This window comes from Drosophila subobscura, chromosome U, assembly GCF_008121235.1.
Source record: "Drosophila subobscura isolate 14011-0131.10 chromosome U, UCBerk_Dsub_1.0, whole genome shotgun sequence".
Lineage (NCBI taxonomy): Eukaryota > Metazoa > Arthropoda > Insecta > Diptera > Drosophilidae > Drosophila > Drosophila subobscura.
In genome coordinates this window covers 1,180,898-1,202,766 of record NC_048534.1, presented here as the reverse complement: position 1 = coordinate 1,202,766, position 21,869 = coordinate 1,180,898, and the positions used below count along the sequence as shown (strand labels likewise).

Sequence of the window (21,869 nt, the reverse complement as noted above, 5' to 3'; positions counted from 1 at the left end):
AACGCACAGAAGGAAACGTTTCCGACCCCATAAAGTATATATATTCTTGATCAGCATCAATAGCCGAGTCTATGTCCGTCTGTCTGTCTGTCCGTCTTGTTTGTCGGTTCTCAGAGACTATAAGAGCTAGGCCACCAAATTTTGGCTCCAGACTGCTGTATGCTCAAACCAGTGTATTTCAAAAATGAGCCACGCCCCTTTCCGCCTCCACAAAAAGGCGAAAACCTCCCAAATCTACAATTTTGAAGATAACAGAAAACTAAAAATTCCGTAGGGAATGACCATATCTATCAGATCACCAAATTGGGATATGATTGGATTATTATTATAGCCACAATGGAGAAATTAATTTTCAGTGGCCAAACCCACCCCGTCCCGCAGCATTCACACTCTGCTTCGCGCTGTTTATGGCCTCTGCCCCTGACACATCTCTGCCGCTGCCTCTGCCTCTGCCGCTGCCTCTGCCTCTGCCTCTGCAGCGGCTCTGCAGTGTGTGTCTATAGGGGAGGGTGGCGAGCTAAAGGAGCGTGTTGGCGTGAGCAGTGTTGTTGATGTAGATGACAGATGAAGAAAAAATGTAAAATTTGACAAATAACCGCTAAGTTGCAGATGTAGTACTGAGTGCCGGGTATAAAAGTTGTGACGCGTAAGAAGCGTCTCACACGTCCCTTCTCGTTTTTTTTCGAATTTTACATTTGTCGTTTTACATTTTTTCTACGCCTATCATCTACATCTACATAACTTCTCACGCCAACACGCTATTTTCGCTCGCCCCCCTCCCCTAGAGCCGCACACTTCAGATCCACGTCAGAGGCAGAGCCGCGGCCAGCGGCAACTGCAGAAGCAGAGTGTGAATGAGAGAATGTGAAAAAAACAACAAAAGCTGCGGGACGGGGTGGGTTTGGCCACTGAAAATTAATTTCTCCATTGTAGATATGGTCATTCCCTACAGAATGGCGTTTTTAGATTTCTTTTCTCTTTAAAATTGTAGATTTGGGAGGTTTTCGCCATTTTGCGGGGGCGGATGGGGGTGGGGCTAATTTTGAAAATACTCTGGTTTCAGTGTGAGCATACAGCAGTCTGGAGCCAAATTTGGTGGCTCTAGTTCTTATAGTCTCTGAGAACTAGCCGACAAACAAGACGGACAGACAGACATAGACTCGGCTATTGATGCTGATCAAGAATATATATACTCTATGGGGTCGGAAACGTTTCCTTCTGTGCGTTATATGCAACCGTTATTCGCACAAATACAATATACCCTATTTACTCTTCGAGTACCGGGTATAAAAAAAGACCGTCCAGGCGAGTGCTAGCTAATTATGGCCTTGCTCTTGGCCTCGACAAATGATTGTTGGACATATCTTATCGCCTAGAGCCAAAAAGTGGCACATCAGACTAGCTCAACAAGCTTTTACCAATGCGAATGATTATAAAAAAAATGTTGAAAAAAAGAAACCAGAAAGAGAGAACCGAAGAAACACGATGACTAGCTAGTTTATTCGTTTAAATATTTCCGAATTTATGGCTTAAACTTATTTAAAAGTGTCTCATTCTATACCCATAACGAATGTATTTTTATTCTGTTGCTCCTTTTTTTTTTACAGCCCGAAACCATACCGCAGGCCTGCATTGAAATGACCAAAGTGCTGGAGGTGACCGGTGCCGTGGAGGTTACAGGACACCCCAATTCCATAGCCATAACCGCACCAGAGCGTGTCACCTTTGTAAAGGGCACCAGCTCCGAGGAGTCGCAGTGGTGGCTTAACATTCTGGCTGCCTTTCCTAAATCAAAGGGCCGCCACAAGCGCAGTGCCACGCTGCCGGGCGGCCAGGTGGTTGGCAGCCTCCGGCAGTCGAGCAACATAGATATGTCCACAAAGTTGGGCAATCGTCACAGCTCGTACCACAAGGACACGCTTACGGCCTCCCAATCGGCGGGCAATTTGTTGAGCAGCCTCGATCTGAGTCCTAGTTCCACGAATACTGGAGGCTTATCCACGGTGACCAATACGCAAGGCACTGTGGACGATGATGAGGAGGATGATGGCGTGGAAACGGGCGAGGATGTCGACGAAGATGATGAGGAGGATGTGCAGCCAAGGCAATCGAATGCATCGACCAGCTGCCTCATCGGACAGGATGAGAACAATCGAAATGCGGGCAACGAGATCACAAATCGGGGTGAGTAAACTGAGAAATGGGAAACGAAAATATAATTGCTAATATATTAAAGATTTAAGGGGATATTTTGATATCTCCAAGGGACTCTTGATAATTTTGGGTACTTTTTGATTGGAACAAAGATCCCAAAAGCTTTTCAAATTAAACGAGAAGGGACGTGTGAGACGCTTCTCACGCGTCACAACTTTTATACTCAGTACAACATCATCTTCCCCTTTAAGGTTTTTATCAAATTTTACATTTTTCATCATCTGTCATCTACATCTACAACACTTCTCACGCCAACACGCTCCTTTAGCTCGCCCCCCTTCCCTAGAGCCACACACTGAAGAGTCACGGCAGAGGCAGAGACGCAGCAGTGGCAGAGGCCGCACACTGCAGAAGTGTGAATGGAGAGAGGAGTGTGAATGAGAGAATGTGAAAAAAACAACAAAAGCTGCGGGACAGGGTGGTTTTAGCCACTGCAAATTAATTTCTTCATTGTGGCTATAATAATCATCCCAATTCTGTGATCTGATAGATATGTTCATTCCCTACGGAATGGCATTTTTAGTTTTCTGCTATCTTCAAAATTTTTTAGATTTGGGAGGTTTTCGCCCTTTTGCGGAGGCGGAAGGGGGCGTGGCTCATTTTTGAAATACACTTGTAACAGTGTGAGCACACAGAAGTCTGGATGCAAAATTTGGTGGCTCTAGCTCTTATGGTCTCTGAGATCCAGGCGCTCATAAGGACGGACGGACGGACGGACAGACAGACATGGCTCAATCGACTCGGCTATTGATGCTGATCAAGAATATATATACTTTATGGGGTCGAAAACGTTTCCTTCTGTGCGTTACATACAACCGTTATCCGCACAAATACAATATACCCTATTTACTCTTCGAGTACCGGGTATAAAAAAGTGTTACTGGAAACCTTTATACTTATAAGAAAGTTAAAACGGTCTCTGCTTTATACAATACTCGTATATCAAATCATACCCATGTGTAGATCTAATTACGCCCAGCATGAACCTTTCCGTGTTCTATGCAATAATTATAATTACGTGTACCATTCAATATCCCCCGAAATACACCTTGAAAAATTGTGTTTAACATTTACCATTCCCTAATTCAGAAAACTTGCAAATTGTATCTTTCCTTTCCTAAAATGTTCGAGAAAATTTTAACTCCGCACTTGCAACAGCTTTGCAAATCACTTATATCTCCAGCTCAGCACGGATTTATACGGCGACGATCAACAACCACTAATCTTTAAGAGTTCACCTCCTTTATCATTAAAAGCTTCCAAGGTAACTTGCAGACGGATGTTAATTACACTGACTTCAGTAAGGCATTCGAATCTGTAAACCATTCTCTTCTTGCACAAAAGCTTGACCTTCTAGGGTTTCCGCCCAATCCTTTGAGCTGGATTTCTAGCTACCTGTGTTCTAGGTCTCAAAGAGTCCTCTTCAAAAACTCCTTATCTTTACCTGTTATGGTTACTTCTGGAGTACCACAGGGCAGCCACTTAGGCCCCTTACTTTTCACACTCTTTATTAATGACCTGCCTTCTGTCTTAACAAATTCTCGAATACTTATGTATGCGGATGATGTTAAGCTCAGGGTCCAGTATAAGGACATTTCATCTCACTCTCGCTTGCAATCTGATCTCAATAGCTTTCAGTTATGGTGTTGTGCAAATATGTTACATCTTAATGCCTCGAAGTGAAAAGTACTGACTTTTCATCGCTCCAGCCCCTTACTGGCTCCTTACACCCTCTGCGGTAGTTCTCTTGAGAGAATTACATTAGTTGATGATCTTGGTGTTAAACTAGACCCCAAGTTAAAGTTTTCTGAACACATTTCTACCATGGTAAATGAAGCCATGGGTGTGCTTGGGTTTATAAAGAGGTGGTCAAAGGAATTTGATGACCCCTATATAACGAAGACTCTCTATATCTCGCTTGTTCGTCCGATTTTAGAATACGGCTCATGTGTATGGTGCCCTCAGTACAACATACATCAGGACCGTATTGAATCAGTACAGAAACACTTTTTACTTTTTGCCCTGCGTGGCCTCAACTGGGATGCAACTGTGAGACTGCCCTCCTACCGTAGTAGACTTCTTTTAATAAATCTTCCATCCTTAGTTAGTCGTAGAAAAATGCTTGGTGTACTTTTTATGCACAACTTGATCAAGGGGGATGTAGACAGCCCTGACTTGCTGAGCCGCGTAAACTTTACGATTCCCATTAGACCCACTAGAAACTATATTCCTTTGTTCCTTGCAATGTGTAGATCGAATTATGCCTTGCACGAGCCCTTTAGAGTGTTATGCTCGGATTATAATTCTCTCTATCACATTATATCCTCGACTCACTCCCTTCCTCTTCTTAAATCTCTTATACTAGCCTACCTCCCCCGTAGTTAGTTTAATTTTTGACTTTGATAATTTTGCTTGATTAGCTATAGTTGCTCTAGTTTAGTTGTGTTTAGTTCTAATTTTCCTCGAATATTAGCCTAACATCTATCTTTCCTGCATGCTCGCGACCGGTTCGGTTAATCGCGCCGCGCGTCATGCGGCAGCGCCCCTCGGTTCTGCTTTCTGCTGGGTTCCGCGCGTAACAGGCTTTGGCTTGGTGTCGCATGGGCCACTTGATGGTGCAGTCATTGCATATCAACGTCCAGACAAAAAATGTATTTTTATTCCTATTTCATAATTATCAGGGCGGGTCTAATTTTTTGAAATACACTCGTATCATTGTGGCAAAATTCAGTGGCTCTAGCTTTCATCATCTCTGAGAACTAGCCGATAAACAAGACGGACAATCGACTGATCCTGATCAAGAATATATGTAAATACTTTATGGGGTTGGAAAAATTTCCTAGTAAAAAAGTTGATAAAGTTATTTTTACTGTAAGCAATCTTCCGTATCTTTTGCTCTGTTTATTGCTCCCTTAACACAGCCATTTTTTTTGTTGTTGTAGTCAATTTTTGCGAGTTCCATCCGCAGTTTTGTTCTCTGTTCGCAAGAGTCTCACGTATCGGCTGCTATAATTTTTATGATCATTTATGGCTTGCAGCAATCATAATTATCAACTCCTTGCCCCAGACGCCGACAGGAGGGGGAAGGTACAACAGACAGACAGACAGACAGACATACAGTTGAAGGATTGCAGGGCTGTCTAGCGGGTACAGCAGCATCAGAAATGGGGCAGGCAAAGGGATAGGGACAGGGGGCATGGGGAATGGGGAATGGGGCATGGAGCAGTGCGTGCAGCTAGTTAAAGCCACAGCCACGAAATTAAACTTGAGGCTGAGGCTGTTGAACAAGCTGAGGCTGAGGCTGGGGCTGGGGCTGCTACGAATCCCCTCCACTACTTAGGATCGTATAATGGTAGGCTTCATAAATTTCTTTAGATGCTATAGCAGACACACAAACACACACAGAGTAGAGCAGACTGCAGGAAGGTCTGGATCTTGTTGGGTTCGTTGGTTGCTGTCTGATGTCTGCTGCTGCTCTCCTGTAAGTGCAGTTACTGTGAATGTTCTCACATACATTGCTTCAGGTTACTTGTTCATGGAAAAATGATATTCACGCTTAAATTATAGTGTGTCTGCCGCACAGATTCGTAGTTAGGGAGGCAGGCACACACATAGAGCTCTGCATTGGACGGGGGGGACCCTTTCATGATCTCCCCAACCTCTATTTTTCCCAGTCTCTCCGTTGCAAATTCAAGGTTCAGTCCCCCACAACAAATGGCATTATTCCGTTGATAAATCGCCAGTTAAATACGTGAACCAGTTCGAATTGTTCGGCGGATCTTCCCTACGAAATGGAAAGCGAAAATTAACCATCTTCACAGATCCACAAGGAAGGTGGTAAAAGATGCATTGCCCCAAGGGGGCTGCATTGAAGAAGAGTAAATATTTGAATTATAGAACAATCATTTTTACTAGCAACTTAATCCGGAGAAGGAAGGTAAGTGGGTTTTTTCACTGCGTCTTAGACAAGAATCTTAGACTTTTATTCTATTAATGAAATGCCACTGCAAACCGCACACTTCTTGACCTTCAAGGGCCATTTACTTGCTCTCTAATATTTTCAAAATCTAAATCCCAAAAATATTTCCATGTTTCATCCCCGAAAGTAACACTCCTTCATCCTCCATCGTTCTTTGACAGAGCACACCAAACCTACTCTGCAAAACCTTCATCATAAGCCTGAAAGCCAGAGACAACTACCGCTTCTGGCTGCCGGTCTCCACACTCTCTAATGTAAAGCCTTGCACATTTTCCCCCCATTTCCCCACAGTCTCCACTGTCGCGTTTCTTTTTCGATTAGGGAGATACACTGCTACACTAGGAGGTACATACATATGTATATATGTCTCTGTGTCGGTGCAGAGGCGAAGATCAGTTACCGCGCTACAGTCGCGGACTGTAGGGCATTTTCTTCTAGACATCTGACCATACAGCCAGCCAGCTTTTTGCTGGTGGTGCTGACACAGACTAATAACATTCCATCAATAAGCAAAACTTTGCGGCAAATGAGGCAATTCATTGGCCGCGCGCTCTCTGCCTTTTGGCTGAAGACATTGCTGAATGGAGTTGGGATTTTCTGTTCGGAGAGTTTTCTTATTCGTAGCTGCCTTTAAAGCTCTTAAAATGCACATCGACAAAGATTATAAACTGTCTAAACCTAATAGCCGTCGGGCAGAGTGTGAGCGAGAGAGAAGTGTTCCACACGTTGAAATATATATTCCAGGAGACCCAGCACAAGATTGTCCCCTCCGGGACATGTTTGTGGTTCAAGTGTGGGTCTATCTGTGGCAGGGACTTATAGTACTTGTGTAATGGACAAAGTTTCACGGCAAAGTGAATAATTACAGCTGAGCGCAGAGAGAGGAAAGGGCATTCTTCTCCTTCCATTACTTGTGCAAAAAGGTGACGAAATGGAGAAGAAAGAGGGAAAGAGAGCTTATCAAACAACAAACCAAGCATCAACTGAGTGCAAGATTGTATTACAAAAGGCAAATTATAGGGGAGAGGCAGCAGCAATAGGCAACTCTCTGTGGCACTTATGATGGCAACATTGTTGCCACAGCCAGACCTCAGTCATCAAGGAAGGAAGGAAGTAAGGAAGGGACCCCTCTTATCGGGTACTTAAACTTAACCCATGCTCTTTTTCATAGTATATCAAACCTTAATTACAACCATTTTGCAACATTGTCTGTGTAGTGGAGTGTGGAGTTCCATTAGTTCATTATCAATCTATTGAGAAACCTAAACAGCCACAAAAAAAAAGTATAGAAATTGAGAAGAGTGGAGTGGAGTGACGGGAGGGGCTTCCCCCAGCCTCGACAACTTCTGTGCAAATGCAAAATGACAGCTGCGCAAGAAGAAGCCAACGAGAGAGACTCAGAAGGAGGAGGCGTTGCGCAGGCTAACGATGCAAGTTGTACGATTTACGAGACTTGCAACACACACACATGCAGGAGGAGTAGCAGCAGCAGCAGCAGCAGCAGCAGCATCGCTCGTACCGTCACCACCATCACCAATAACCAATCAATATTCATAAGTGCAACGACTTGCAAGCACAATTTATGCATCCTTGTGATGAGTATGAGGATGGGTAGGGGCAGATGGGCTGTGGCTGAGGAGCTGGGGCAGTTAGAAATTTTTCAAAGTCATCCTGTGAGGGGTACCCGAGGCAAAGGCAATTTTCGCTTTCGTTCGCCCAAAAGGCAGTGGCAGAGGCAGTGGCAGGAGCCGAGGCAACGGCAGGTAAATCAAATTGCATTTTGATTATTTATTGCGTCTGGGGTGGAGAAGTCGGGCGGGGGGGCTCGGGAATATATGTCTAAAGGCGACTGCACCGATCCGATGGTAGCATCATCGAGTGGGTTGTGCAGAGTGCGCTTAATTGTGGCCATAATTAATCAAGTGTTTGTTAATTAAAGAAATGAACACAAAGTGTACCAACAAAAAAAACTAAAAGTTTTGCTGCTTCCTGCTGGAGATCGCTCTTCAACGGTTCGCGAGGGTATGCGGAGTTCGAAGGGACTCTTAAGCATAATTATAGGTCTCTGGCCAGTCTACAGGCTACACTCCCATCCGTGTGATGCGCCATCCCATACATCAGAGAACACTGTTTTTATCAACTTAATTACACTTAGCACCTTACGCGTCTTCCCTTTTGTGTTTTTGTTCTCTTTCTCTTTCTCTTTCTGTTTCTGTTTCTGTTTCTGTCCTCTGCTGTGCTCTGATTTGATCGCGAACTTGAAAGCGCGCAGTAACAGCCACAATAAATATTAAATGGTGCAGAGCCCATCAGCATCAAGGGCATGCTGCAGGAGCATCAGAAAGGAGCAAAGCTGCGAAACAAAGAGCCCCCAGATAGAAGAGCCGAAGACGGGATAGGGGTTTACAGGGTGAAGGAATGCAAAGGACAAAGGACCTGTAGAGTGGTGGAAGAAGAAAGGATTCGCTTGAGTATTCCTCAAAGATTTGCTGAATAGTTTCTACAGTTTTATTTTCTTTCTGCCCACTACTTTATGGATACAAATTTCTCCTTCTCTGATCAACATTTACCTTCCACAACTCTCATAATTCCCTTTCTGATATCCCACAGCCCACACGGAAATTGGATACTTTACTTCTCTACTCAACTCCCAGGATCACTCACGCTTCTCCACTGATCATTGCCACTAACATTTCACACAATATCAAAGGATCTTCGCTCAGCAGTGCAATCTGCCTTGTACAAATTAGCCCTAGGCTCTTTTCCTGCTGTCCTCCTTCATGGATAATATTGTATCATAGGCATTATAAGTTGCATTGCTGACATAGTCGCCGCATCGTTTGGGGGCCCACTCCTTGGGGTCCAGCCGTCTTTTGCCGACAAGTCGATCAATTAAAGGCATAGCCCCATGCCCCGTACCCATCAAGCCGTAACTCCCTCTCAGCCACAGAGCTGCAGAGCAAAAGCATCCTCCAGCCCCTCCAGTTAGCACAGTAACCTTGAACCTACTCGGCTGCTGCTCTGCTCTGATGAGCTCCTCCGGTGAGTCAGTCCCCAGGCCCCCTTCCTATCAGAGAAGGTTTTTAGCTGTAGCTGGGGTTCAGAGGCTGCTGCTGCTGCCTCCTTTCGCTTTTGTTGCCATTTGGTTTCTGGTGCCTTTCTGGTGCTGCAGAAAACAGCTCAATAATCTAGATAAACGCCGGACCAGCCGAAAAGCAACCGCCAACCTGTTCGACTGACCGAATTGATGCGCACTCAGAGACGACGGGTCTCAGTGACTGGCTGACTGGCTCTGCTTTTTATGGTCAGTCGGAAATTTGTATCGTAATCATAATAAACTTTAAATGTGTGCCTCGTTGGAGGAGGGAGCAGCAACAACAGCCAGCCAGTGGCACATCCACATCCACACACAGAGAAACAGGCCCACGGAACAGGTCGAAAGTCTAAATATATATTTTGTAATCATATATTTTATGGGACAAGTTCGAAGCGAAGACTGCGTCCTCTGATGCCTCTGAAGCCTCTGAGGCCTCTGATTTCTCTTATGTCTCTGCTGATGCTGCTGCTGCGATGATGGTTCGTCCTCTCAACTTCTCGTGTTAATAAAATTATGCCACTCTCTGCAGCTTCTCTCTCTCTCTCTCTGTGGTTTTCGCTGTTTATCGCGATCCAAAGGATCCCCTTACAATTTCTGGCCCTATGCTGGACATAAATATTGTTAGGGGTGTAGACCACGGGGATCCACCACGATGCTGCGTCTAAGTTTATTTTCATTGATTTGGTCTCTGCCTAGTAGAAACCACAGCCACTTCCGCTCAAACATGCTCATATTTCAAAGTATTTAATGAAGACGTTGGGCCAATTATGAAAATGTAGGGAAGAATGCGTTGGCTCTGCGTTCTGAGGCCTCTCTGGCTCGCTTTCTGTTCTTTTACGTTGTTCTAATTTATTTATTCAATAAACCAAAATTAATGTTTCTGTGTAGGGTCTCAAGTTTTGACTGGATTAAAGTGAAAACTAAAGAGCTGCTTGTGAATGAATTAAGAAAGTGTTTTTTGAGGTTTGATTGAACAGGAATAAGCCTTGAAGAAAAGTCTCAAGTCTCCTATCAACAATAAATTCCGTATGATTAGACTCCCCTTTTAATATTCTCCCAATAACTAATCCAAAAACCTCTACACCTGTCTATGATCTTTCACAGTTTCACAACCCACAACATGCCTGCTCATTGAGGACATGCGCAGGGATGAGAAGACCAGCGAGGACATTTCCAACAGCATAACGAACCTAAGTCAACAGCAGAACAAGCGCTGGTCCACGGCCGTCAATAATGCGCTGAACAATCAGCATCATTACCCGCATCACTCCCATGGACAGTACCAGACATCGCGGGACGAGACGGATTTCCAGGTCTCCACCGGCAACAGCAACAACAAGTCCCAGAGCAATTGTGGGAGCGAGAGACCAAAGTCATTGCCACTGGCGGCCAACTCCACGCCGGCCATCGTCTCGGCCATAGTCAAAAAGATACCCACGGTGATGGTTTCCCAGCAGCAGCAGCAGCAGCAGCAGGGGAGAGCCACCTGAAGACACAGCCAACGGCACGGCTCCAGCTGCAACTGCACCTGCAAGTGAAGCCAGTGAAGCATTACCAGCACGAGAGAGGGGATCCGGATGGAGGCTGCAACATGGACGAGCTGTGCGCCAACTACATGGCCAAGACGGACGAGCGGCGAGCAGTCAAGGGCGGGATCAAGTCATCCTCCTCCTCCTCCTCCTCTGTGGCACACAAGCCCGCAGCCAAGGGCGCCACGGAGGAGTCGCTGAATGCCAAGAAGGGCTGGCTGATGAAGCACGACAGCCGCACGGGCGAGTGGTCCAAGCACTGGTTCACGCTCAGCGGTGCGGCTTTGTTCTACTACCGCGATCCACTCTGCGAGGAGCGGGGTGTCCTCGACGGAGTCCTCGATGTGAACAGCCTGACGAATGTGCTGCCAGAGCCGAGCGCCAGCAAGCAGCACGCGTTCCGGTTGATCACCTGGGACAAGCAGCGCCTGCTGCTGGCGAGCCTCTCGCCCAGCTCCCGCAACAGCTGGCTGGCGGTGCTGCGCAGTGCCGCCAGCCTGCCCCAGCAGCTGGAGACGACGCCTGCGGCGGCCGCCAAGCAGACGGACATCGAGCAGGACTTCATCAAGGCGCAGCTGCAGCCTGTGGCTGTAGCGAGTCCGGCCACCACGCCGGGCACACCCGCCGGAGCAGGCGGACCCCCCCACTTCTCGTCCGACGAGGAGTACCGAACCGCATCGGAGGGCGGACGTAGGGACAGCCTCGACTGGGGTTCCCCGCTGTCGCCATCCCCGCCCGTCCTCCGCAGCTGCCTGCGCAACCGCAGCCTCGCGAGCCTCCACAAGCGCAGCCGCAGCTCCCCGCCCAGCTCGAGGCGCAGCACCGTCGACAGTGTGGCCAGCGATGAACTGCCACTGCTGGTTGTGCCCGAGGAGCTGCTGCAGCCGGAGCGAGAGCTCAAGCAGCAGTGCGAGACGCTGCGGGCAGAGGCCGCGCTGCGAGAGGCACGAATGTCGGAGCTGTTGAGTACGCTGCAGCGGACGGAGCAGCAGCTGACGGCGCGGCTGCAGGAGCAGCAGCAGCAGCAACAGCTGAATGGAGAGCTGGCCAAGGCCAAACAGAGTGCCGCCGAGCTGATGCACAGCCTCAGTCTGCAGCTGTCGGAGAGCCAGTGCAAGATCAAGCAGCTGGAGGATCGCCTGGCGCAGGGCATCGAGGAGAACGAGAGCCTGTACAAGCGGCTGAGGGAGCTCCGGACGGAGGGCACTGGCAGCCAGGTGGCCAGTCTCAGCAATCTGCAGCGCCACAAAATAAAGCGCATGGACTCGCTGAGCGACCTCACCACCATCAGCGACATCGATCCGTATTGCCTGCAGCGCGACTCCCTCGCGGAGGAGTACAATGAGCTGCGGTCGCGCTTCGAGAAGGCCGTGAACGAGATTCGGGCCATGAAGCGGGAGCTGAAGCAGTCCCAGAACCAGTACGACGCCCTCGAGCTGGCCCAAGCGGCGCTGCAGCAGAAGCTGGAGCGCTGCCAGCTGGAGGATGGAGCGCAGCTGCAGCTGATGGCCGCCCGCATCCAGGATCTGACACTCAAATACAGCAGCTCGGAGCGACAGGTGCGAGCGCTGAAGCAGAAGCTGGTCAAGTCCGAGCGACGACGATCTCTGTCGCTCAAGGGCAAGGAGCAACTGGAGCTGAAACTCAGCGAACTGCAGAGGGAGACCATCGAGAGGAAGTCGGTGGAGAGCGTCAGTCCGCCCACAGAGTCCGCGAGCAGCGAGTCTGCGAGCCGGTCCCCGCTGAACGGCCATCTGCTGCAGCGTCTGCACAGCCTGGAGCATGTGCTGCTGAGCAGCAAGGAGCGCCTCGAGCAGAGTCTCTCGCAGCTGCAGCAAATCCGCGCAGGACAGAGGAGTCGTCGCTCCGTTTCACCCATGAATGACAGGAAGGACGGCCTGCGGCAGCTGGAACGCGCCCTGGCCGAGACCTGTGTGATGGTCAGCGAGCAGCTGGAGTTGACCTGCGTCCAGGATGCCTGCCACAAGTGCTGCGACCTGCGCCAGCGGGTGGAGAAGCTCTCGGCACTGCAGCAACAGACTGAAACGGATCTGCAGCGCAGCGAGCAGCTGCTGGAGCAACGCGAGAGCGATCTCGCACAGGCCCTAGAGAAGTGCGCCAGCCAGGAGCAGGAGCAGGAGCTACTCCTGCGACAGCGCAGCGAACTGAGCGACGAGCTGGGCAGGCAGCAGGACCGCTGCAAGCGCCTCGAGAAGCGACTGGAGCTACTTGAACGGGAACATGGCAAGCAGTTGGAGTGTCTGCGCGAGGTGTACCACAACGAGCATGTCAACGCGGCCGATGAGCAGAGCTTCCGCAAGCGCTACCAAATGGAAATCGAACAACTGAGGGTAAGTGTACCCCTATGTGGATCGTAAATAAAATATTCTGGCATAAGCAACACCATCATCTCTTGGTTAGACGCTCTGCGAGAAGGGGCTGAGTGCCATGGAGACCTCCCATCGTAGAATAACCTGCGATCTGGAGCAGCAGCACAAGCTGGAAATTGAGCGACTGTTGGCCGAAAAGGAGACCGCTCTGGCAGAGGAAACGCAGGTGGGAAAGCCCCGGGAGACTTTTGTGAGCCCAAGGAAATGCTTAAGTTGGATTGGTTTTCTGTTTTTAGGCAACGCTCGCCGCTCTGGATGCCATGCGAAAAGCTCACCAGAGCGAGGTGCAACGTGAGGTGGCGCGCTTCAAGCAGGAGTTCCTGAGACAGGTACAGCGGGGAGAACACATTCGGGGCGATGGCACCACGCTGAAAGAGTGAGTAGAAATGCATTTATTTGTTGTATATAACTTGGTGGGACAGTTGCTCAATGCGCCTTTGACAGCAAACAAACTTTGAACCCTATGAAAAAAGAGACACGAAAATGTACGACGTATTGCCCTACGATAGCACATAGCTGCGATAATGTGTCATCTTTCTGATCTATTGAATCATACGTGAAGATTCTTAGCCTGGAAATACTTTCAAAATACCCGCAAAAGAGCTACCGCTGCGAAAAACCAAATAACTTTGATGATCATTTCTTGGCCAGAAAACAACGAATATATTGGAATGATTCGAATGGTTCCTGCCGATACCGACACTCTCCTCAACCACTACCACGCATGTTTTCAGAGCGAACTTAACCATTTGACCATTCCTATATATTTACAATACTTGGATTTTAGGCAAACGAAATGTTTGTTCTTTCTCGTATCACTTAAAGAATATCTGTGATTGATCAAGTGGAAGCTAAAAGCAATTATAACCGATTAAAAAGTCTTTCGAGTGTGTATTGTGTGTCAAGGACGATTAGAGTGAATCCTTCCAAAGTTCTGGAGGTGCTTGCTTATGGCTGACTAACAGCTAACTATTATTCCCCCTTAAAATATGTGCAGAGAGGAGCTCGAAGAACTTCGACTGGAAATTCTATCGTTCTCCGAGAAATACTCGATAAAATGTGTGGAAAACGCCGCTCTGGAGGAGCAGCTGCACCTGGCCAACAGCAGATTGAGGCACTTTCAGCAAATGCAACAACTGGAATTGAGGTGAGACAATCCCCACTTGCAGATCCACATCCATCCACATGTAACACATGTAACACTTGCGATACCCACAGAAATAGGCAATTTCGTGCCCATTTGGCATCGGAGGATCCAGCCAATGATGTGCACTTTGTGCAGGGCCTGACCCCGGATCACTCCAGGGAGGGGGCCCACTGTGAGGATAGCGAGGTAAGGAGAACATCCTCGTAGCTCACACAATCTCCCATCCAACATCCAACATCCAACAATCAATTAACGCTCGACGATTCACACTTGTGACTAACTCCTAAACAGCGACAGGCAACAACTAATCCACTTTGTTACCATCTTCCCACTATCCAAATACCGATTACACAACACAAACAACACCAACCAACACCAACCAACCAACCAACCAACCAACCAATCAAACAACAGCCTGTACCATCCGTAGCCGTACCCGTACCCGTACCTGTACAGTGTGCACCAGAAATAGTGGCCAGTGAAAGCAGAACCACAACCACATTGGGAGCCAGCAGCGATTCCGAGTCGATACCGAATCCCCTGAACCCAGTTCCAGCCCCAGCGACAGCGACAACGCGAGAAGCCAATGAATACGTGGAGCCAAGCCTTTTCGTGATACCCTCCCATATGCTTAATTGCTGCCCAATGCCCGCCGCAAACCGAAACCAAAACCAAAACCAAGATCAAAAACGAAAACAAAAACAAAACCCTTCTGATCAGATTCGTGCAATCCAGAGCGAGTATGCCGCGCTCGAGGACGGCTACGAGCCGTGCTACCGGCCGTTCGATATATTTGCCATTTATCAGAATCGTTTGAGCTTCCAAGGTAAAATTGCAAATGCATTCTCTTCACGCTTCTCTTCGACGCTTCGGGTCACCGTGCACCGCGCACTCTCTTCTTCACTGTACACAACACCTCTACACAAAGCTCTCTCTCTCTCTCTCTCTGTCTCTCTCTGTCTCTCTCTGTCTCTCTCTCTCTCTGTCTCTGCCTCTCACCTCTCTGTATCTGACTCTGTGTCTGTACCTTCCCCCATCCCATCACTACTCCTTCCCACTGTTTTTGCGTTTCCTCCACCATTAACCAGATATTTGTTTGGCCTCCACTACTAACCCAAAGATGCGATTCTTCTGCTTATGTTTCATCGGTAGCTAATCTCGGTGTCTCTGTTCTCTTTATCTCCCTTTAATTTCAGGTCTAAGAGGCAGCTCCACGTTTGGCAAAAGTCTGCGAAAATCCACTGCACAGACATCACCAGCATCATCGAAACTAACAGCACCACCAAGATGTGGCACCCATACAGCACCGACAACCAATCCAAATAAGCCAAGTCACAAGAAAATGTTTAAAACGGCTGCCGTCATTAGCATGCAAATCCACGAAGAAAAAGCACAATGAACAAAATTAAAATTCAACTGCAGAAGAAAATGCAAAAACAAGGAGCAAACGACAAAAAAAAACAGAACCAGTGGAACAACCAAAGAATAATTAGTGCGAATAATAAATAAATAATTATAAATATTTAAAATATATTATTAAATAAACAAGCAACCAAATCAAAATCATGCGGCACAAACATCATGATGTATGTATGTATGTACGTACATATGAACATATGGGAAAAACATCTATCTAACAGAGCGCAAAACTGGTTGAGCAGATAATAAGGCATACGGAATACCATAAAGATGATGATGCTGGTGATGCTGCGGCGCAACCCCCATACCTGAAATTGACTGAAAGAGAGAGCTACTCCAAACGGGAGTTCCAATAAACACGACTGTTCACCCCCCTCCAAGGTAAACTGGAAGGGACGTCGAGCAATGGAGAACACACAAAAACTAGCCCCCCAACACGGCAGCACTACTGATGCTGATGCCGATGCTGCGTCATCATGAAACCACTATTTTGGGCCAAATTTATGTATTTATCATCTATCTATTCTACCATTGTATCTGTATGTTATTCTATTGTACGTTTACCCAATTCTCTATGTCCACAAAATGTGTCATTTATTTATGATTATGTAGTTCTTAGGTCTTTGAGTATATAGTACTCTTGGCAAACAGATCTGCTCTAAGTTGCTCCTTCGCCAACTTGTTCTGTTTGTTTCCAGATTTTTTCTGATGTGTATTTCCGCCACTGCGCGATTCCTGACCTACACCGGATTCCGCCGGTTTTTCAGTTGCTCCGGCGGGGCTAGAGCTGAGCTCGGTACACGGGTCAGGTTCCACACCAAATTCCACCTAAATTAATGCAATTTTAATCTAGATAAATAGGCGGGGCGAACAAAAAATGTTAATATTATTTACCCATTAAGTCGTTATTTGTGCAACAAAAATAAATTCTATAACCAATGTTTATAACAAAAACATACAAAAAACGTGTTCCTCTTGGGCTCGTCCGGGATTTGAACCCGGGACCTCCCGCACCCTAAGCGGAAATCATACCCCTAGACCAACGAGCCGGTTAGCGTTCGGCCGCCCAATAGTCTTTTTCGGCTCCCACAAGCACTGAAGGGGTTTTAGTTCCATGGCCAAAGAGTTCCATCAAACTATTTGATTTTAAAAATTGTCTCTTATTGTGTCGCAGCTAGTTTTTTGTCTGAAAATCACAGTAAAACTATATAAAAGTCAACAAAATTTGACTTGTTTTATAATTCGATGAATTTCAGTACAGATCAACCGGCTCGTTGGTCTAGGGGTATGATTTCCGCTTAGGGTGCGGGAGGTCCCGGGTTCAAATCCCGGACGAGCCCAAGTCAAATTGTTTTTTTTTAAATATTTTTTGTCATAACTGCCTCAAGCAAAAAGAAGTCGCCCAATAAAGAAGACACTTTAATTACTCAAACTAAAACGTAGGAAGTTATTGGCTCTGTAACGTGGACTGAAGCCAGAGAGAATATTTTATTTATATTTGCATAATCAACAATTATTTATTCAAATTTTAGCTTTTAAAAACTAAAAAAAAACAAAAAAAACAGAAAAAAATGTATTACTCTTGGGCTCGTCCGGGATTTGAACCCGGGACCTCCCGCACCCTAAGCGGAAATCATACCCCTAGACCAACGAGCCAGTTGAACACTGCCTGATTAAAATGCGTTTTGTTATGGCAGCCACTCCATGTGCAAGTGCATATAAAGCTTTTGACTGCGGAAGAGTCAAGCTTTAAATGAAATTCGTAGAATATCGACCAAAAAACGAAAGCGCAATGAACAGTCTCGGACTCATTACAAGCCATTTCCAGTCATTTCTGCCATAGCCCGCATAGATACTGAATAAATGAGAGAATTCAGCAGACAGAGGTGTGTGTAGTGCGAAGTCTCTATGGTCTCGCAGAGAAGTGGTTAGTTGGTTCCAGGCAGTCTGCCGCTGCAGCACAATTCCAGTAAAAAGAAAAAACCAACTCAGCAGAAACACGCGCGTAGCTGGAAGCCAGAGTCACATTCCTTAAATGTCGACTAACGTTCCCTTGGGACGTGCGATTGCAGAGACACACAGACGCAGACCCTTTGGAGGAGATTTTAAAATGCAGAATGTATTTGCTGTTATGGAGTTTTTCCTAGGAACTGTGGGATCTTGGACAGCGGCGTTGGCCTGCTTTGGCAACTCAACCAATCGACACATGGAGTTGGGCTGTGTTCAGTTTAATTTAGTTTAGTTTAGTTCCTTCTGCACGCATTACCTTTTTTGTAATCCCTGCCGTCCGAGTGTGACGTCACATTGAGGGAATGAGTCGATCTGCGCAGATTGGTTTTAACTTTTACCAATGCGAATGGGTATCTGATCGCATTGTCATTTCCCTCGTTCCAATGCCTAAATTCGCATAATTGTTATGCTACTTGGGAAGCCTCCACAAAATGTTGACGACTAAACAAAAGCGAAACAGACAAACGAAAACATTGTTAAAATTAGTGAAAATTACAGGCCGCCGTTTGACTTTTGAATCACGATTTTCACATCATGGGCCTGGCCATCTTTTTTCTCTTACCCTTCCGTTGCCTTTCTTTGGGTTTTCTTTGGACTGCCTGTCCCTGACCCTTGATTTCGAGACTGTTTGGACAGACAGCAGCAATGTAGTGGACCAAAACAAATATTCCTGTGTGGCGCTTTTCTTTCAACTTGAAAATGGCTGGCAATCCATTTTATTTGATTATCGCTTCAGCTGCCGGCGGTTGCTCTGCCTCCACGGTTGGTGTGACGTGACGGCATCGAAATTACTTAATTCGCCAGATTGGATAAATCGATGTTGCTGATGGCAGATCGTAGGATCATCAGAGCCGGGTTAACCGGCGGTCGTGAGCAGGTGGGCGAGTGTCACTGATGGTTGGGTCATGGAACCCTGAAAGTGAATGAAAGCTGGGAATGATGCTGTGGAGCATTTCCAGGGTGCAATTACTAGTTCAGAATGTGGGTCATTCTCAGTGTTTCCTGGGTGTGCTCTGATGCACTGCTCATCGACAAGACCATCAATACGGAGCATGAACGGGTGGAAGTCATCCGCTTCCTCAGTCCAGTCCAGTCCAGTCCAACCCGATCGAATCATATCCTCCCCGGCAATTGCTGGCCTCTACTTGAGCAGCGCAACTGCATGTTAGCCGGCAAAGACATCATTACCATGGTGTACACCAGCAATTACCAGCTAGTTGTCCATGTCATTTTCCATCAACTATATGTATATAATGCCACAAGCGGGGAGCTCTGATTATTCCGCATCTGTGATACGCAGCCAGAAGGGGGCAAATGGGCATGGGGAACGTGTAACTAGAATGGGAATGATAATGTGTATTCTCGAGATCTACTTGAAAACATCTCACATTTCCTACCTACCTGTCTGCCTTTGAACAGAGTGCTCAAAATGTACTTCAGATTGTAGATCTCATAATCCTTCTTGCCATATAGGGCTTGGGTTCAGTCCAATTAGAAGACCTCAACAGTTGCTCGTGGCAAATTTAACAGAGCAAAGCAATTTATGGCGCAGAGTCTGAACCCTTCCCAACTAATTAAACACTGGCTCGTAAACTGTTATGATATACCATAAAAGATACACGACACTAAATCTTTTTGACTTCAACTTCAAAGGATTTCGCTGGACTCTTTCTCTCGCTCTCGCTCTCGCTCTCGCGCGCTCCTTATTCGTTTGTTAACAAGCGCCAAAAACGAAAACACCGCAAATTAGAACAAACCCATCACGATCGATTACATTAAATAATTCTGGTGCTGCCTCGTTCGTCCATGTGCATCTTTTGTTCTCTGTGCGCTGCAACACAGATTCTAACAAACAGCGACAACATCAAAGGGGCGGCCCAGTGCAATGGGGTAAAGGCAAAGGCAAAGGCAAAAGCAGGAGCAAAGGCACCCAAGAGCCACGACCCACTTGGCCTCGGCTTGGGAACAGGCAACAGGGAACGTGGCAAGCGGACCGGCAACCGGGCACTGACTTGACTTCATTGAGGCATAACGTTCGCCTCGGATTCGCCTTGGACTCGGATTCTTTGGTCTGTTATAACGGCCACGGAACCGCGCGCCCCAAAACAATGCCACAGCAGCAGCCGTGGCAGTGGTAGTGGCATTATCCACTCCACAACATGCGCAGTGGCACAAACGGTAGCTGGCGATGACGTTGCCCCGCTTCTTCTCCACAGCTGGCAACATGTTGTTGAAAAGGGAAAATTATTTCGTTTCGTTTTGATTCGATTTCGCTGTGTGCTGCTGCCTACGACTACCAATCCGATTCCGACTATCTCAGGGGATATTATGTTTTGTGGCTGTTAACATAAATTTATACTGCCTTTAAACTAATTGACAATGACAACTTCTGTGGAGCAGCAGCAGCAGCAGCAGCAGCAGAGGCATGCCGCATGCTGGCCCGACCTGGCATACTTTCCTAGTCCAATCATCCTTGTGGCGGACTGTCATCGGCCTGGTATGGGCCAGAAATCTCTGCCTGGCTCCTGGCATTTTACGAGTGCCAAAGTCTTCGCATCCCACAAAGCATTCACCAAATGATTCTGGATAAGTTGAACATTTCATTCCATAAGCAAGTTAACTGGAAGGGAGTACTGTAGGGATTATCGCAAGGGATTATTGTAGGGCATTAAGGGTAAGGGGACTAGCAAGGTTTTAAATTATTCTAATTAGGTTTCGCTTATGGGAAATCATCATCCTTCGCGTCATTAGACACTTCTCTGCCCCAGTGGAACTGTAAGCCCCGTTTGTTGAGCAACTGTTCGCACATTATCCGCTGATGAATCGTCCACATTGACAACTGTTTTCGCCAGACCTCAGCTGACTTCACCAGCCTCCCGAATTCACTGGCTGTACGATGGCTGTTGAGATTCAGTTATATTGGATTTTCCATTTTCATAAGCGTGTCCGATCATCAATTGTCATTAGTGAAATTAAAAGCCGGCGAAGATAAAGTGCCGTCTGTCAAGGTGGCCGGAGGAAAGTTTTTGGTTGGGCTCTCTGTGTGCCAACTGCCTTGTTGCCTGCCTGCCTGGTGGCAGATCAAGATAGTGTGTGGCAATTGATGGATTCGGGTAAGGAGCAAACAGAGGAACGACCAGAGGAGCAACTGAAGACCGAAGAGAATGAGTGGCCACCGCCAAAGAGGCAGGGAGTTAGGCCACTACTGAGGAAGTCGACAACAAGTTGTAAGAACAAATAAACAATTGGTAATTGTTTTGAATTGGAAATGGAAATGGCAATGTCAGGGGAATTAGAATTGGAGATGCAGTTGCAGTTTCAGAGCCAGAGTTGGAGGATTGCCAGGCAGCCAGGCAGCCCGGCAGCCCGGCAGAGAGACACAGAGACCCGGTGACACACATATCCATCCATTTTCCAGGCAGAGGCACACACCATCTACATGCATACATCGTACATCTCTCGTACACGAGCTTGGAAACCGAAAGTCACCACCGAAAAGATAATCATCAAACGAGACTTCTTCAGACTGAGAGACTCGGCGGAGGCTCCTCTGCTCTCCTCTCCCCTCCTCTGTTCTCCTCTCCTCTCCTCTCTTTTCCCAGTGTCTGGGCAATCGTGTGAAACATAAATGCGCCCAAATTGATTTTTAAATGCTCTCGGGGACCCCTCCGGCCGTTACGATACCGAGAGAGACGAAGAGAATGACCCAGCTCAACCCTCTGGGAATTGGTTTGTTGTGCTGTGCTGGAAGAGAAGAATCGAATGCTATGACTCCGACTCTGTCTGACTTGACTCGACTGTCCTCTCCTTTCTGCTTCCTCGATAGTGTGCCTGGGGCTGTCGTATTACGCAGGCCCCGTTTTTGGCTGTGCGACGAAACAACAAAAATCTGTATACTATTTAAGGCAGCAACAATTTGTTCGGCTCACGTTTTTGGCTCGAACAGGCCCACATATTTGGCTACGATGCGCTTATCCCATTGCAGGAGTGCCAAAGGAGAGCCCCAAGAGAGAAAGGCCAAGGAGAAGGAGGAGGCTACACATGGAGAGAGAGAGCCAAGATCGGCCGCCCACAATGAAAGGCT

General features: G+C 47.3%; 1 protein-coding gene and 3 non-coding genes across 5 annotated transcripts in view; 2 read left to right on the top strand and 2 right to left on the bottom strand.

The window, feature by feature from the left end:
• The window catches only part of LOC117901965 (protein outspread), a 126,851-nt gene extending 111,066 nt beyond the window's left edge, over positions 1-15,785 (top strand). The window contains exons 4-12 of one of the 2 annotated variants that reach the window (XM_034812946.1): positions 1,608-2,184; positions 10,395-10,735; positions 10,771-13,170; positions 13,241-13,375; positions 13,446-13,585; positions 14,207-14,356; positions 14,428-14,542; positions 14,771-15,182; positions 15,553-15,785. In XM_034812946.1, coding sequence (XP_034668837.1) covers positions 1,608-2,184; positions 10,395-10,735; positions 10,771-13,170; positions 13,241-13,375; positions 13,446-13,585; positions 14,207-14,356; positions 14,428-14,542; positions 14,771-15,182; positions 15,553-15,755 — 4,473 coding nt within the window. In that variant the 3' untranslated portion in view covers positions 15,756-15,785. Of the gene's footprint in view, positions 1-1,607; positions 2,185-10,394; positions 10,736-10,770; positions 13,171-13,240; positions 13,376-13,445; positions 13,586-14,206; positions 14,357-14,427; positions 14,543-14,770; positions 15,183-15,552 lie in introns of those variants that run through there. The other variant, XM_034812945.1, reaches the window with a different exon arrangement.
• A 967-nt stretch (positions 15,786-16,752) lies between these two features.
• Positions 16,753-16,824, bottom strand: Trnap-agg. The gene has a single exon. It is a non-coding gene; the product is annotated as a tRNA-Pro (tRNA).
• Positions 16,825-17,043: 219 nt separating this feature from the next.
• Positions 17,044-17,115, top strand: Trnap-agg. The gene has a single exon. It is a non-coding gene; the product is annotated as a tRNA-Pro (tRNA).
• A 244-nt stretch (positions 17,116-17,359) lies between these two features.
• On the bottom strand, positions 17,360-17,431 carry Trnap-agg. Its single transcript has one exon. It is a non-coding gene; the product is annotated as a tRNA-Pro (tRNA).
• Between the last annotated feature and the right edge of the window lie 4,438 nt (positions 17,432-21,869).